Source organism: Perognathus longimembris, chromosome 11 (genome assembly GCF_023159225.1).
Source record: "Perognathus longimembris pacificus isolate PPM17 chromosome 11, ASM2315922v1, whole genome shotgun sequence".
Lineage (NCBI taxonomy): Eukaryota > Metazoa > Chordata > Mammalia > Rodentia > Heteromyidae > Perognathus > Perognathus longimembris.
In genome coordinates this window covers 47414764-47432223 of record NC_063171.1, presented here as the reverse complement: position 1 = coordinate 47432223, position 17460 = coordinate 47414764, and the positions used below count along the sequence as shown (strand labels likewise).

General features: G+C 40.5%; 2 protein-coding genes across 3 annotated transcripts in view; one reads left to right on the top strand and one right to left on the bottom strand.

Annotated features, from left to right (window-relative positions):
• Iars2 (isoleucyl-tRNA synthetase 2, mitochondrial) overlaps nt 1–2892 on the top strand; it is a 42908-nt gene extending 40016 nt beyond the window's left edge. The window contains exons 22-23 of the mRNA XM_048356552.1: nt 450–594; nt 2116–2892. Coding sequence (XP_048212509.1) covers nt 450–594; nt 2116–2258 — 288 coding nt within the window. The 3' untranslated portion in view covers nt 2259–2892. The remainder of the gene's footprint in view (nt 1–449; nt 595–2115) is intronic.
• Nucleotides 2893–4654: 1762 nt separating this feature from the next.
• The window catches only part of Rab3gap2 (RAB3 GTPase activating non-catalytic protein subunit 2), a 75922-nt gene continuing 63116 nt past the window's right edge, over nt 4655–17460 (bottom strand). For both annotated transcript variants that reach the window (XM_048356550.1, XM_048356551.1), the window contains exons 28-35: nt 15705–15775; nt 11406–11441; nt 10297–10371; nt 9770–9988; nt 8176–8265; nt 7747–7965; nt 6360–6518; nt 4655–5927 (exon numbers count right to left, since the gene is read on the bottom strand). In XM_048356550.1, coding sequence (XP_048212507.1) covers nt 5772–5927; nt 6360–6518; nt 7747–7965; nt 8176–8265; nt 9770–9988; nt 10297–10371; nt 11406–11441; nt 15705–15775 — 1025 coding nt within the window. In that variant the 3' untranslated portion in view covers nt 4655–5771. The remainder of the gene's footprint in view (nt 5928–6359; nt 6519–7746; nt 7966–8175; nt 8266–9769; nt 9989–10296; nt 10372–11405; nt 11442–15704; nt 15776–17460) is intronic.

Sequence of the window (17460 nt, the reverse complement as noted above, 5' to 3'; positions counted from 1 at the left end):
GCTAGCAAATGTGAGACCCTGAGTTCAAACTCCACTACTACAACAAAATATAATGCACGCCCACCAAAATCTACCAGACATCTAAGTTCAGTGTACTTTAGAAGGTTTCTGGGCATTACTTAGATTGTAACCATTCATCCACAGGGCTAAAACAGGTTTTTGTTTAGATACAGTATCTTAATTCCCCCTCCAAATATCAGAAGCATGACACTGGAAAAAAAAGTACTGGCTGTGAGACCAGACCTGAGCTGCACCCTCGCTGTTGATTGGTAAGGAAGCAGGCAGGCTCTGCCTGATTACTTATTTGTAAAATGCAGATGGGAAACAGCATATGGCATGTGTGTGTGTGTGAGAATTAGTGAAGGAAAGCATAGAAGATACTCTAGTAGATAACCTACCTCAGTTGATGGTGAAAATGTAACTAGCAGCTTTCCTGTGCTCACTTCCAGATGCTACAAGCTGAGGAGACCTCCAGCACCTCTCAGCTGAATGAACTAATGATGGCTTCACAGTCAACATTACTGGCCCAGGACCCTCGAGAGAGGACTGAAGATGGAATTGAGCTTACCGGGACATTCCTCATCAATTTAGAAGGTAACACGTGAGAGTAGCAAGCAGTATCTAGAGAACTGAGTTATCCAGCTTTCAGTGTGAACTATTCTAGGGGTACATAGTCTTGGAATACGTGTTTTTATGGAAACAATGTCTAACCCAGCTCTCAGGTGTCTTTGCTGATGACCTTGGGAAGTGAAGGCTAAGGCTAGAAGTGGGACTTACTAGTCCCGAGTGACCATCAGTGTCTGTGTCATCTACCTTGCTCCCATTTCCCTTCTGTGTCCCTGTCGTTTGATACAGTGTCCTAATACCCATCTAACCTGCACAGCCTTTCAGTACAATATATTCTGAAATATCATCCATAGCCCAAAGCAGAATATGACTTAAACATGCTTATTCTCATGGTGGTCTCACTGCAGCAGCAGGTAGGTTTTGTAGGGCATTGTCTGTCAACTTGGTTCATCTTCATGGATAGGAACAAAGTTGTGATATAGCATTACAGAGAGTAAGCAGCAGATGTTGTAATGATTTCAGGTACCATTGAGAGACAGGAGGCTGACTTACAGTGTCAATCTAGATTACTGGCACTAAGTATAGAAAGTTTCTGGCTTAATCTGATTTTCAAAAACTTGGACAGGGGAGGCATTAGGATGGAAGCTAGGGCTGTAGGTGTCCGTCTATGCACACCTCTGCCATATGAGCTGTGTTTGGTTGTTTTTTTAAGATACTTTTTTTTCCCCCCAGGCTGGCCTCAAACTCAAGTTGTTTCTTCCTGTACCTCCCAAGTATCTAGTCAAAATCTTAACCGAAATTTGTTGTGCATGACTAGAAATTTTTCTTGTACTGTATTTTTCACAATCAGTATGTTAATACTAAGTTATTATTAGATGAAGGCCTTTTGCCAATCCAAGAAGTTTTGAGTGCAAGTAGTCACTGTGATTTAGGCTTAAAAAAAAAATCCTTAGTCACTTGGACACTGGTGGCTCGCACCTATAATCCCAGCTATTCAGGGGTCTGAGATTTAAGGGCTGTAGTTCAAAGCCAGCCTCAAGCAGCAAAGGCCTTGACACTCCTATCTCCAATTAATAGCAAAAAACATGGGAAGTAGATTTGTGGCTCAAGTGGTAGAGCGCTAACCATGAATGAAGGAGCTGAGAAACAATATAAGACCCTAAATTCAAACACGTGCGCATGCGTGCGCGCACACATGCACACAAATCCTTAGTCAAGTGTGTTTCTGGAGAGGCAGTGTAACTCATCAGAACTATACCCAGACTGAGAGCTAGAATGCCTGCTCTGCTTGAGCAGGTAAGGCACAGAACTCAGCGACTTGAGTAAAAATCAGCTAGTTTAACCCCAGAAGGCCTCTTCCTTGGCTGTCTTCAGTCACCAAGTACAGTCATCCTACTATTGTGGCAGGTTAGTATTAAGTCAAATGGTTTAAAACCTACCAGGGCAAAGAAAGTCATGGAAAAAAGAACACCAACTAAACCAATTAGGCAGTGGTGCTACAAATTGAATGGCCTGTTTGAAATACTCTCCCTGTATTTCTGTCCATAGGTGGTGATATTCGTGAAGAATCTTCATATAAAGTAATTGTTGTGCCAACTTCAAAAGAAAAGTGTCCCCGCTGCTGGAAGTACACTGCCGAGTCTGCAGACACGCTGTGTCCCCGGTGTGCGGAGGTGGTGGGGGGAAAGTAGACTCCACTGTGGACAGCTTTCTGGGAGCACTCCAACAGTGCGGATGGGATGCATTAGTATAGGGCCGGAAAGGAATACAAAGTGTAGATAAGGAGCGGGAAAGTAATTGCTAAAGGATGAGGTCAAAATGAAACTTATAAAAGAAGTACTTCCTGTTTCTAGAGAAATAATGATGTATATATACATGTGGATATACATATGTGTCTGTATACATATATGTATCTATATCAGACTTATGCAACATGGACACTGAATATACTGCTTCAATATGGCTTCACAGAATATGTTTTATATTTTCTAAAATCCTTTTTTGAGTCAGTGATGTCTTGAAAATAAAGGCACTGTGGACAACTCCTGAGTGATGTCAGTGAACAGGCGATTCCGCAGCAGTGGACGTGCGCCCCCCAGAGGTGAGGTCCTCCTCTGCCATAACCAAGCATCAGACCTTCCAACAGCGAGCAACTGCTGCATTAGGAAAAAAATCACCAAATTTATTACTTAAGAAATCTCTTAATACTTACATTTCTGAATTTTAAACAACATGAAAGCTGAAAATTTATTTCACTAACATAAGTTCACAACAATGAACACAGAAAATAGCAATATATACAGAATTTCACTACTTACAGTACAACAGATAAAAGAGCCTTTCATAAACAATCCAGTATTGGATTAAAATCTTTCTGAGAATGGCTAATTGACTCAGCAGACATCTGTCAGAAGCTCAGAAACCCTCCGTCCCATTCCTGTTAACCAGGAGAGGCCTGTCCCTCTTGCTGTAGGGCACTGTGAAAATATCCATCTCTTATAAATGAAGAGGACCACAGCAACTTCCAAATGAACACAATCAGTGTAAGCTTTTTATTACTAAATCTTAACTTTCCTGTGACTTTAAATTGCAATTCATCAGTTTTTATAAAGGCAATTTAAAAGGATTTACTTTGACCTTAGGTAAAATGTTACAAAACAAATACATTCCCCACCCCCCTTTTCCAAGTCTGAAACATCTAGAAGCCTGGTATTATATACTTCTTTATGTACATTTATCTATATCTTCTTTACTTCTCTGTTTAGCAATCTGTAACATAGAAGTTATAATTCTTTGAATACCTCTTTTTTCCTTTAGCATTACACAGTAGACTTTAACAATGTAAAAAGCATATAACTTTAAGGAAGGGAGTGTCTGCAGGAAACACTCCTGGTTATTGGCTTCTCCATACCTGGGCTACTTGTATACGCCTATTCTATGTAAAACCTAATTCTACTATTTGTAGCTCTTTGTTTTTATAGAATGTACACGTAGATATTATTATTGTGGTCCTGAGGATTGAATCCAGGGCCTTCTAACTTTAGGGGGCCTGGCGTCAAACTTGAGATCCTTCTGTGTCTGCCTCCCCAGTAGCTAGAATTATAGGCATTGTGCCACCATGCCCAGCTTAGCGTTTCTTTCTTGTTAACAAATTTATTTTAAAAGCCCTTAATGAAGCAGTAAAATATTTAACTGCTTTTCCTAACCACAAAAACTCAGAATTCAGCTTCTATATGTGTTAAGTGTTAGGATGACAAATCTAGTAGAGACTCAGTGATTTGTTGGTGAAGTTCTCTGAACCATATTTCAGCTTTTTCTTTAGTATCCCTAGATCTGATTATGGAACCTACCAAAGTAAGTTTTTATATCATTATCTAACTATAAGTTGACCCCCCACAAAAGTATTAATGGAATTAGAGAGTAGTATCTATAACCTCAAGTTTCTTTGACCAGCCTAAATTCATACTACTTTGAGAATATTTTGAAAATCATAGGAAAAACTGACTCCTTAGAACACATGTAACAAGTGACTGATGAAGCTTGATGTGCTTGCAGAATTCTAGGCTGTGTCTGGAGGGGGGAGGGGAAGACAGTGAGGCAGGGGAGGGACCAGCTCAGGCTCTTTGCCATGCTGCTTCTACACGCCACCTGCACTTCATGCTCAGCAGCTCCACCCCGCCATTCAACACCTGAGGCATTTTCCTTTCGAGTTGAAAGTTGGTAGCTACATAAACAGTTAAGTCAGATCTTGTTTGAATATGATCTTGTAGTGAGCAAATTCACACTTGAATATTCTTATATCCTTGAAGGAAGTCCTCAGTTGTGCTCAATGCTAGAGGTGGCTTCTTATAAGAAGTGAAGAGGGGCTGGGGATATGCCCTAGTGGCAAGAATGCTTGCCTCGTATACATGAAGCCCTGGATTCGATTCCCCAGCACCACATATATAGAAAACTGCCAGAAGTGGCACTATGACTCAATTGGCAGAGTGCTAGCCTTGGGCAAAAAGAAGCCAGGAACAGTGCTCAGGCCCTGAGTCCAAGGCTCAGGACTGGCAAAAAAAAAAAAAAAAAAAAAAAAAAAAGTGAAGAAAGCAAGTTCTGTGTCACATTAGTGACTGAAAACTGTGACCCGCGGTAGATACCACACTTATCAGCGTGGCTACATCCCAAACACACAGCACAATACATACTTGTATTTGTGCAATTCAAAACACTTCTTGCAGACTTTTGGTTAGTTTGGTTTGGATAAAAAAAATATTTATTTAGCACTTGGACTGCGCTAGGCACTGTAGGGTACAAAATTAGTTCTACTGTATCCTTTCCACCCAGCTGTGAGGTAGGTTTGCTAAAGCTGGAGTATCAATAAGCACTTTCCTGAACATTCCTGGGGACTGATTACACAACCCACCCTAAAAGCAGACTTCTAAACACTTGTAGGAAAAATAAAGGTGGACTTAAGATATTTTAGAATCCCCTTCCCCCACTTTTTACATAAGTTTTTACAAGATAATACATTTTTTTTTTTACAATTTCCTGATGTGGATATAACTTGGCAAAAAAGCAAATCTGAATTACATTATATTGATTTTACTGCATCTGCATCTCAGATCCTCAATTTTGGCTAGGACTACAAGAGTGCTACCTGTGTCCCTTCTGAAGAAGGCCTCAAACTTGTTCCTTTCCTCCTCCAGATGGCAGCACCCTGGAAAGGAGCCTGGCAGCACCCATGGGGGGAATGGTGCCCGGCTAGCCTGTTAACAAAGTTGCTTGGAGTTTTTAAAAGAAAGCAGGATGTTCCTCTAACTTTGCATATGGTGATTGGATATGAATACATTGAAATCTTGTCACAGCAATGGTATGAAATGTAGACTTCTATAAGAACATAATCTATAAATGAGAACCAATTTAAATACCAAAGTTTAACAATAAAACTACCTAAGGGTTTGAAATTTAAACAGTAAACATCTGTATTGTTAGTATAGTATAATTAGTATTGATTCATATTTTATCTTCAGTATTAACCAAAGGAGTGGATTTTACCTAGGATTGCACATTTTGAAAGTAATATATATATAATATATATATTTTATTTTACAAAAACAAAAGACATATTCCACACAATTCCAATTCTTACTATGTAAAATGGCCATGCACTAATTCAGGTTTTAGTCACACAAGTTTAGACTATTTTCAGTAGGTAAGTGTCATAAAGAAGGAATACATATGGCTTCCACAGCTTCAATGAGGTGCAAGGCTAGGCTATACTGCCCATGGTTTTCTGGTAAAAGCTCCATTACTTTGTTTACTAGTTTAGCAGTTGTTGTAATGGGCACTTCAGTGTTTTGAAGATCCTGAGGGTTCTGTAAATGAGACACAAAATAATCCATTAGTTATATACTACCAGTCAATAGTGGTAAGTGGCTTAAGACATCACAGTAGTTATTTCCCAGTTAAAACGAGACAAAACAAAATACTATGCTCTAGAACTAGGTGAATTCAAATTGTAGCTCATTGTGTGTGTATGTGTTTGGGCTCAAGGCTAGTGCTCTACCACTGCAGCCACTTCCAGCTCTTTTGGTAATATAGTAGAGAAAAAGAGTCTCACAGACTGTCCTGCCTAGGCTGGCTTCGAACCCAGATCCTCAGATCTCAGCCTCCTGAGTAGCTAGGATTGTAGGTGTGAGCCATCAGTGCCCAGCCATTTTTTTTCTCCTTAACTGTTAGGAAGAACCAATTTATTGAAACTTCAGTGGCGTGGTGGATCTCATTCTAGCTCATTCTACCATACTTACCATAGCCTTCAGCCAAGTGCAGAGTGTGGGTGGAAGTCGAGCCAGCAGCTCCATCCCTTCTTTGGTCTGGGTGTGGAGGAGTGCATGAGCCAGCCTCTGCCCTGTCAGCACCAGCAGCTGAGAGGCAAGTACCTCTTTGTCATGAACCTGTAGAATGGCCTGAGGATGTGAACATAGATAACACAGTAAGTGCTGACCAGTTATTTATTCTAGAAAGTTAACTCTCAGTGAGGAGATCCCAGTTGACTTTTTAGCAGTGGCCATGTATATAACCAAAGTCAACTTAGCATTTAAGCCTCTCCAACACTGGCTATATTTTCCCTTTATCACATAATTTTTCAATGCAAGTGTTTGAAAAAGGGATTACAGTATATAAGATCATGTGATGACTGCTGAATGTTCTTGGAATGACTGCGGGCATGGCACTGCCCCTGCTGTGGTCCCTCAGCCACCCTCCTTACGTCACATTTCTTTACTTCTTACTAGGTTTGACAGCCACACTGGGCTTTCTAGTCCTCCACCCACACAAGCTGGCCTGGCCTCAGGCCTTTGCATGAGTATTCCCTGGCTGCCTCTTACCTTGAAGATTCAGTAGTCTTGTTCTCTCGCTACCCCCTATGGCCCTATTTATTTTCTTCATAGAACTTGACAATCAGAACACAATTTATCATGCTTCCTCCTCTGGAAGACTATCAGTTCCATGAAAACTTACCTGTTTTGTTTACTGTGACATATTTGTGTAGTGAGCGAGCCTGGCACATTTAGGAATTTCTTTGACTACAGTTTGTATTTCTTTTTTTTTTTCTATTTTTGTGCCTCAAAGTTCTAACAAAAGGAAGCACAAAAGGCTGTGCTGGAGGCTTCACTGATTCTTTACTCCACCGATTGTTTTTTGTTTGGTTTTTTTTTTTTTTTGCCAGTCCTGGGCCTTGGACTCAGGGCCTGAGCATTGTCCCTGGCTTCTTTTTTGCTCAAGGCTAGCACTCTGCCACTTGAGCCACAGCGCCACTTCTGGCCATTTTCTGTATATGTGGTGCTGGGGAATCGAACCCAGGGCCTCATGTATACGAGGCAAGCACTCTTGCCACTAGGCCATATCCCCAGCCCCACCGATTGTTTTTTGTTTTTTGTTTTTTTTTTGGCCAGTCCTGGGGCTTGGACTCAGGGCCTGAGCACTGTCCCTGGCTTCTTCCCGCTCAAGGCTAGCATTCTGCCACTTGAGCCACAGCGCCGCTTCTGGCCGTTTTCTGTATATGTGGTGCTGGGGAATCGAACCTAGGGTCTCGTGTATCCGAGGCAGGCACTCTTGCCACTAGGCTATATCCCCAGCCCCCCACCGATTGGTTTTGTAACTTGAGCCTTATTAACATCCCCGGGTCATTATTACCTCTTCTGCTAGGTGGTCAACTCCATAGTTGTAGAGCTCCCCCACATAATGCCTTCTAACAACATCTTCGTTAACTTGAAGGTGATGGGCTAAGTCCAAGGCCAGCCCCGGCCAGTCTGGCTCTTTCCCAGGAGTGGTTGCTGCCTCTTCTGAAGAGTCCTGCTCCTTGGTCACTGAATGCTGGGCCTGGACAGCTGCACTAACAACTTTCAACAAGAACTTGAGAACGGAGAGAGAGAGGGCAACGCCTCATTAGTATGGCTTTTCTGTCAGTGGCTCTTCCGTTAAAACTTTCAGCTCCCAAAGAAAAGGAAACTAGCTCTTGAGAATACACTGAAATTGCTTGTCCCTTTAAAGGACAGCGAGATTTTTGCTGTCCTGTTTTTCTTCCCCAAGAAACAAGAATAAAATCTAGTAACTATCATTTACCTGTTGTCGTATAGAAATAAAATTTGGATCCATTTCCCCACTTGGTAATAACTGAATTGAAGTTAGGTCTTTGAAAAATGCATTTTTCCCCTGAAGAGAAGGAAATGAAGAAAATGCTAAGTATGGGTTATTAAAGGAAGAAAAAATAAAAAAAAAACAAATTATTGAGTTACGATAGATTATGGTTGACTTTAGCTCTCTCCTAAACAGTAGGATTTAACAGTTCTTCTACTTAAGTTTTTATGACAATTATGTATGTGGTGGGCTGCCAGGGTCCCCACGGGCCCCCCAGACTGCCCCCCACCCAGGATATTCACACCCTAGACCATGCCCTCTTGACTGGGGCTGCTGGCTAGCTGCTAGCTAGTCACTAATGGAATTAGAAGTGACAGCATGTTACTCCCAAGATTAGGTTTCAAAAGGACTGTGGCTTCTGTCCTGCATGCTCATATTCCTACATCTGAGTGAAGACAGCAACCCTGTGAGCTACCCAACCGAGAGGAACACGGGGAAAAGAACTTCCAACTGCCAACAGGACTGCGAGTGGATCACCATCCCCATCCCAGTTGAGCTTTTACATGAAACAGTATACCATGCCAACATGCTAACTAGCCACAAAAGAGGCCAGGTAGTGGCACATGTCTGTAATCCCAGGTCAAGAAAGGAGGAGGAGGATTGGGAGCACAGCCTGGACTAGAGTGAGACATTATTTCAAAAAAACAAGGGCTGGGGGTATAGCTCAAAGGCAGAACACCTGTCTACCATATTCAAGGCTTGGCATTTGATCCCTACCACTGAAAAGCAAACAACAAAATTGCTGGTGGTTTTCAGCCAATAAGTTTTGAGAGCATTTGGTAAGGCAAGTAATAATATTAAATCTATGTAATCTGAATCTTTTGTTGACTCATTTAAAGAATCTTGTTTAATTAACAGTAGAGACAAGTCAGAAGAATCAACAGTACCAGAAGATTGCACACAAGAAGTTCCTAGGCAGGAAATGTATGATAGAGCAAAGAGCACTGATCTTTAGGTGGGAAGACCAAGTTTCTATCTCAAAACACACCATTTTCAATCAGATTATACCTTGGGCAAATGGGCCCACCACTATTAGTCTTTTTTTTTTTTTTTTTGTGGTACTGGTTAGAATCTCACACTTGCTAGACAGGTACTGTAACATTTGAGCAATGCTTCCTCCTCCACACCTTGAACTTTTCTTTTGCAAATAAATTATCCTGGATATTTTCTGAAATATCTTCCACATCTTAGATGTAGAGGTCTAAAGCCATACTATTTATTATTTACCATATGGTAAAACTGTTAATAGATACTTTCAGTTGAATATGTTAACTCATGTAGAAGTCACTAGAATCATCAATCACTCAAGCCAGGGAGTTTGGGAGGAAAAGCAAAGTTGAGTCAGGGCAGGATAGAGTAAGGGTCTGCAAATTTTACATATGAGGAATCCTAAGTCCCTTAGGACATTCAAAGACAGATATATCGGTCACAACAGAACTGACCAACTTTTAGTCAGAAAATCCATGTGTCTGCTAACCTGCCACACCCAAATGGCTCATCCTTTGGGATATTCACTCACCTTACTATCGAAAAGTGCAAGTGGCTTCACAGTCTTCAGAGAAAAGCGCATGACTGCATAGAGGATGGAGCACAGAATGGAATGGTGCTCCACCAGCGGGTAGTGGATGTGCTTCTGTTCCAGGGCCAGTTCCACTATGGAGATTGGGCCTTCCACAGACAGCCAAGCATCCTCGGTGTCCAGGACAGGCACTTGCATTTCATCCCTGCTAACATCTGCCTAAGGGTTTGCAGAATGCAGGACTGTGTTAAGAACGGGAAAAATACAACTTGCTACTATCTTGATGACTTCCTCAAGCAAAAAGCAAACCCATAATAATCTATACCCTCATTATAGTAAAAGAACATCAAGTCTAGTAAGAACAATCCTATTGTCAGTCTCAAAATGAAAAATAATCTTCACTCAGAATGAAGGATCTCACTACACAGCCCAGACTGGTCATGAGCGTGCAGTTCTCTGCCTTAGCCTCCTTCATTGCTTGGATTACAAGTATGCTACCATGCCTGCCTAGAACACACCACTTTTACCTCCAGTAATGTCTGAAGAAGATCTAAACAGGAGCCCAGGAAAGATGTCATTGCTGTGTCACTCATCCCCACATCCTGTTTCAAAACGGAACATAATCAGTCCTGAACCAAAACTGCTGTTAGAATCAGAACACAAGAAGATTCTAAACATCTAATCACCCTACTCTACTCAGGACAGGCAAGAATTTGAAGTCAAGTCATGGGCATATTTAAGTCCCCGCCCCCTGGCCCATCAGTGTTTTCCTTTATCCTAAAATTGTGCTATGGAGAAGTAATACAGATGATGCCAAATAAAATAGATGCTAAAAAAAGTTGTATTTTAGGGAGGAGTGCAGCTCAATGGTAGAGCATGTGCTTAGACTATACAAGACCATGGGATCAGTCCCAGGGGGACATAAAAACTAGTATTCTTTGTGTATTATAAAGACAGCACCACATTGCTACCCAGCTAACTAAGGAACATGGTAAGATACAGACAAGGGACATGAAAGGTATTTATCATCAAAGAGCCTTGTTTGGTTTCATTGTATCTTTTAGGGACTGAACTGAATCTTTTGAACACATTTAAAATCCTTACCTTGAGAACCAAATACTAGATTCATGCTGTGGGTAGCAAGTAAGTGATGGCTAGAGTCCTATGTCCCAGCATTTCTTAAGCCATTTTTAACTTAAAAAACTCAAAGTTCTGAGTAAAAGCTACCTCTGTTAATCACTAGCCATAAGTACAAGCTCAATATCTGTAGATTAGAACCTTATTTAGAGCAATGTTGTATTTGTACAATGGCTAATACATATATGAAGATTGAATAACTATTTGTATACCTCTGCCTCAATCTAATGTTAGATTAACATGTGGAAAGCATAGTTTGTTACCTACCATTCAAAGTCCAAAGATGGATGTGTCTTAAGAAAACTTAGTTAAAATGTGCTAGCTTGACAATCTGGCAAGTTGAATCAAAATTGGCCATAGTTCATGACCATTTCCTTAACATAACATTCTCTATTTTTCTTGTCTCCTGATATATCATCCAAATGCTAAAAGGCATAGTTCACCCTTTCAATTAATAAAATACAATATTAAGTTTAGGATTAAACAGCTATTAACTTACCCTTCGGCATAACCTATCCTTCGGTGATTTTCCAACCTGAGACAAAAAGAACACAAAATGCTGTAATATTTACAATTTTAAAATTAAAAGGTACTACAATAGTATAGGAATTTAAAAGTAACCAGACTTACAAGCTACAAATACAGCAGTAAATATATGTGGTGACCTGTAATTAATTGATTATCAGTAGGAAGTCCACTTAATTTTATGACAGAATTCACAAGCATATCACAAAAATATGATACTGAGCTCATATAATTTTCAAAATGATTATAAACATATTTTGTGTTTATGTGTACAGATATTGTGTGTGTGTATGTATGTGTGTGGTTTTTTTGTTTGTTTGTTTTTTGCCAGTCCTGGGCCTTGGACTCAGGGCCTGAGCACTGTCCCTGGCTTCTTTTTGCTCAAGGCTAGCACTCTGCCACTTGAGCCACAGAGCCACTTCTGGCCGTTTTCTATAGATGTGGTGCTGGGGAATTGAACCCAGGGCCTCATGTATAGGAGTCAAGCACTCTTGCCACTAGGCCATGTTCCCAACCCCTGTATGTGTGTTTTGAGACAGAGTCTCCCTATGTAATCCTTGAATTCAACATGATTCTAACCTCAGTCTCCAGAGTGCTGGAATTACAGGCATGTATGACAAACTCAGCTAAAATAATGTATTTTTAAACAACTAAGAAAAAGTTCTTGCTAGGTGTGGTGATATACTTCTGTAATCCTAATCTTAGGAGGGTTAAGCAGGAGGATCATGAGTCTGAGGTCAGCCTGAGCTACATAATAAGATTCTGGGAGAGAAGAGAGGAAGAAAAGAAAAGAAGAAAGCTCCTCTCCCCCGCCAAAAAAAAAAACCTTCTAAAAAATGTGGCCTTTGTTTTATACAGTAAAATAACTGTGTTGTCTTAAGAACCTAGAACTATACTCAAGGCTTGTTGATAAAGACAAAAAAAGTTTTAAACAGAGAGATGGAGAATACTCTAATATAAGCAAGTGTGTCTATTTTAGCTATTTTTCCAGCTATATATGATTTCCTTGATTTCAGTACGGATGTATTAGGATTCAACTATATATGTTTACAGGGGGCAGGGGGAGGTGAAAATTCTGCCCCTAGGATCACTGCTCTCTAAAGCAAGAACTTCACAGAGCACAGTAGAGAAGGAACTCTGACACAAGAGTTTTCTTCCCCTCATTAGTCTTAAAATTAGTGCACAGACTTTGGACAACTAAGCTCAATACAGTCCAACCTTATGATGCCAGAATATTGCTAGAATCATCTTTTAAAACATATATAAGCATGTAACTTATAATGTCCAATGTTTTCAATATCAAGCAATGGATTCTATTTACTGAGCCCTTTGTGCTAAGCAGAGCCTAATGCTGAGCAGTTTACATATACTAGAAAATTCAAACACCCAGTCTGCAAAGGAATGATTTCAAGCTTAGATAATTTTATAAATTACTTTCATTTTTGGTGGTACTAGATTTTTACTCAGGAGCTTGCATTTGCTAGACAAGCACTCTACTACTTGAGTTACAGTTCTATCCCTTTTTGCTATAGTTACTTTTCAAATAGGGCCTCCTACTTTTTGCCTGGGAGCTAACCGGGGACCTGGATCCTCCTATCTCTGCCCCTGATGCCCCTGGGATTACAGGCCTAATTCGTCATGCTCGATTTATTTGTTGGGATAGTAATCTCACTAACTTTTTGCTCTAGTTTACTCTCCTGCTCTCTTCTTCCTGAGTAGCTATGAGACAGGCATGAAGCACAGTGTCCACCTCAATCTTGTGGGTTGAATATGAGCTGTCCTCCATAGTCTCATGTGTTAAATGCTTGGTTTCCAGCTAGTGGTGTTCTGGTGGGCCCTAAGGTAGGAGATGAGGTGGCTTCGAGGGTTTCCAATCCCTTCCCACCCCTCCCCTCTCTGTCTGCTTCCTGCTCCCACCACCACAATGGTCTGCCTCATCACAGCCCACAATTAAGATAGCCAAGGACTAAGGACTGAAATCTCTGAAATTAGGAGCTAAAATAATCGTGCTCCTCCTTATGCCAGGAATTTTGTCATAGCAACAATAAAAGTCACTAATACACCTAGCTTCTCTCTTATTGCTACTGCCTATATCCAGGTAGTTCTCTGAATCCAACAAGTCACCTCCAGCAACTAGAATACATTTTCTCCTGACCTGCTTTATACTGGTTCGTAAGTACTCATCTACCAGACTTCAAGCCACAAGTTTTACCATGTGTCTTCTTTTGGCACTCCCCAAATTCCTTATGTTACTTTCTCCTATTTTTCTCTTAAAAGAGGGCACTCAGATGTGATGAAGAATAAGAAAACATCGTAAGGACCAAAAGAAGCAGGTTACAAGGAACTAGTTAAGCAGGCAAGGAAGAGAAGCACAGGAAAAGATGGTTGTTTTTTTGTTTGTGTGAAATGCTTTGTGTGTGAAATGCTGAAGATATTTACATATCAGAACCTTACTAAGCATGTGGTCTACTACTGAACTATAGGCCCAGCCTCAACATGGTTTGAAAATTATCAATGCCATCACAGAGCTATTATTTTTGGTTGTGGGCTTGAACTTAGGGTCTGGGTGCTGTCCCTAAGGTCTTTTTGCTCAAGGCTAGCACTCTACTGCTTTGAGCCACAGCCCTACTTCCAGTTTTCTGGAAATTAATTGGAGATAAAGAGTCTGGCTTTGAACTGACTAGCTTTGAACCATGATCCTCAGATCTCAGCCTCCTGCGAAGCTAGATTACAGATGTGAGCCACTAGCTCCCGGCATACAAAGTACTTTCAAGGGGGGCTGGGAATGTGGCTTAGTGGTAGAGTGCTTGCCTAGCACGCATGAAGTCCTGGGTTCAATTCCTCAGTACCACATACACAGAAAAATCCAGAAGGGGCACTGTGCCTCAAGTGGTAGAGTGCTAGCCTTGAGCAAAAGAAGTTGAGGGACAATGTCTAGGCCCTGAGTTCAAGTCCCAGGACTGGCAAAAAAATGAAACAAAGTACTTTCAAGGGAAGCAGTGACCCAAAGGAGCCTGAGTTGTGATGCTAATCATGACATCAGAGTGATTGCTGTCCCTATACATTTAAAAGACAACTGTCAATATACTGGCAATTCTCTTGGTTCTCTTAACTAAAGATGCCAGATTAGCTTGTATCCTTGACTGGTCTGTAAAAAGTACTTGATGCTGGACTGATATTCTACTAGGCAACCAGATTCTAATCCTAGTAGCTGAATTCTATGTTCACATATTACATTTATTCTCAATCTACTCATGTGCCTGCATAGTCATCTAATTATGTGACTGAATTAAATGATGAGATATGAATGAAGAAAAAGGGAGTTGTTTATGTCAGTGCTATGTTGAATACTTTAAAACAATTTGTAGAAAAGAAAATGTACTGTTAGGGACAGATTATGAAAATTTTAAGATTTTACACTTAGATTACATCACAGCTTCAAAAAAATATAATCTACATATGGAGACAATTTATTATGAATGAGGCTTATTCAAGAAAGCCAAACTATGGGGCTGGGAATATGGTTTAGTGGTATAGTACTTGCCTTCATGCATGAAGCCCTGGGTTCAATTCCTCAGTATCACATAAACAGAAAAAGCCGGAAGTGACTGTGGCTCAAGTGGTAGTGTTAGCCTTGGGCTAAAAGAAGGCAGGGACAGTGCTCAGGCCCTGAATCTGAGCCCCAGGACTGGCAAAAAAAAAAAAAGGAAGCCAAACTAAAACTGCAGTCAACCCTATTCCAAAAAAATATCTTGGCTATAAATGCAGACATTGGTAAATTAAACATATAGTCACATGTCTGAGTTTAAAGTAAAATGTAATTCCTTATTCTAATTCATCAGCCATCATGTCTTTTGCTATGCTCTGGTTAGGGATCTTCCTCAGGACATTAAAATCCAAGTACTAGAAATTGCATTTAATACAGCATGAATAAATTGAAAAGCCAGGTGTTCATGCCTGCAATCCTAGCTGCTCATAAGGCTGAGATCTGAGGATCATGACTTGAAGCCAGGCTAAGCAGGAAAGTCAGTGAGACTCTTATCCTTAATTAACCACCAGAAAACCAGAAGTGATGCTGTGGCTCAAAGTGGTAGTGCTAGCCTTGACCTGAAGAACTCAGGGGGAGTACCTAGGCCTTGAGTTCAAGCACCATGACTGACCAAAAATTTTAAAAAGGTAAACAAGGCTCAGTGTGATGATTTTTCTTACAACAGTCAATTAAATTAAGGGAACTAATGAATAAGAAAATGCATAAAATTAAAAACTACCTTACCTTATCCATCAAGTATGTAGCAGCAGAAAACCTTTTAACCAAGAATGTATTCCACATCATCAGTGCAATGCCTAGATGGCAGGATAAAAGACAAGAGGGAAACAGAAGGCTTACATCGTGTCACTGCATCATACTAGACCAATTATTGTCCGAAGCTAACTAAGCTACTATCATTCCTGTGTCTTACACAATATTTATGAAGTTAATGAGCCTTTCATATTTAAAAAATCATTTTAAGTGGTTGTACAAAGAGGTTACAATTCTATATGCCGTGTTATGAGTACAGTAGCCCAACTGGTGTTATTGTCTTGATCTATACCACCCCTCCCTGCCCTCAAGTGACACAGTTCACTTTTTACATAGAATACAGTGAATATAATGCTGCATTTGCTCTCCTTCCCTCCATCTCTGTACCACTCCTTGTCCTTCCCCCTAACTATGTTGCTGCTATTTGGTATTCTCTTTTCTAAGCAGTTTACTAGTTTGAACTCTTATCTCCAATGAAAGTCAAAACTAGTCTGTGGAAGAGTATGCTAAAATGGCCAGGAAGTATAAGAAATGATTTATACCATTAGTGACAAGAAAAATAGAAAAATCACAGTAAGAGAGTGTCAAATAATCACCAGAAAAGCTTTGTCTCTCTGCCTATTTGTCTGCCTTTGCAAAGCTGGGAATCAGGCTCGGGACTTTATAATATGAAGCAAGGTTCCACCACTGAGCCAAACATTTTAAATGATAACACCAAGTGCTTGTGATTATGTGAAACAAATGGAGAACATATTACAGGTAGGGTAAGTTGACAAAATCACTTTGAAAACTACTTGACAGTATCTATTAAAGTTGTATGTGTCTACTCCATCACCTAGAAATTCTACTCATGAGAAATGAGTAACAAAAGATATGTACAAGATGAAACCTTTGAAAATAGCTTCACAAATTAATTTTAAAAATATATAAGAATTACCTCAATCTCAAGCAAAGTTCCGAGCTTTCTATTTATATATTCACTAAACTGTGCCATTAAAATGAAAAGAGGGGCAGGGAATGTGGCTTAGTGGTAGAGTGCTTGCCTAGCATGCATGAAGCCCTGATTTCGATTCCTGAGTACCACATAAACAGAAAAAGCTGGAAGTGGCATTGTGGCTCAAGTGGTAGAGCACTAGCCTTGAGCAAAAAGAAGCTCAGGGACAGTGCTCAGGCCCTGAGATCATACCCCAGGACTGGCACAAAAAAGATAAGAGCCGAAAAGTAGGCAATATAAACCTAACATTTCAGGGCTAGAAATATGGCCTAGTGGTGGAGTGCTTGCCTCGTATACATGAAGCCCTGGGTTCAATTCCTCAGCACCACATATATTTTAAAAAAACCAAAAAAGCCAGAAGGGGTGCTGTGGTTCAAGTGGTAGAGTGCTAGCCTTGAGCAAAAAGTCAGGGACAGTGCTCAGGCCCTGAGTCCCCGGCCTCTAGCACTGGCAAAATAAATAAATAAACCTAACATTTCCACTTGGGAGACATGAAATGACCACTAATGCCCTTTCCCCTCCAGAAGAACATTTTTGCAAGTAGTTAAAATTAGCACTATTTTACATATGGCAAAACACCTAAGTTAGATGGTAGCGTGAATAAATAAAAATTATGAGTATAAGTATATGAAGATTCACATCCTGTTAAAGCAGGGGTTCTCTTTTGAATCCACTTTCCCCCCCCCAATACTGGAGTTTGACTCTCAAGGCTTTGTACTTGATAGACAAGCACTC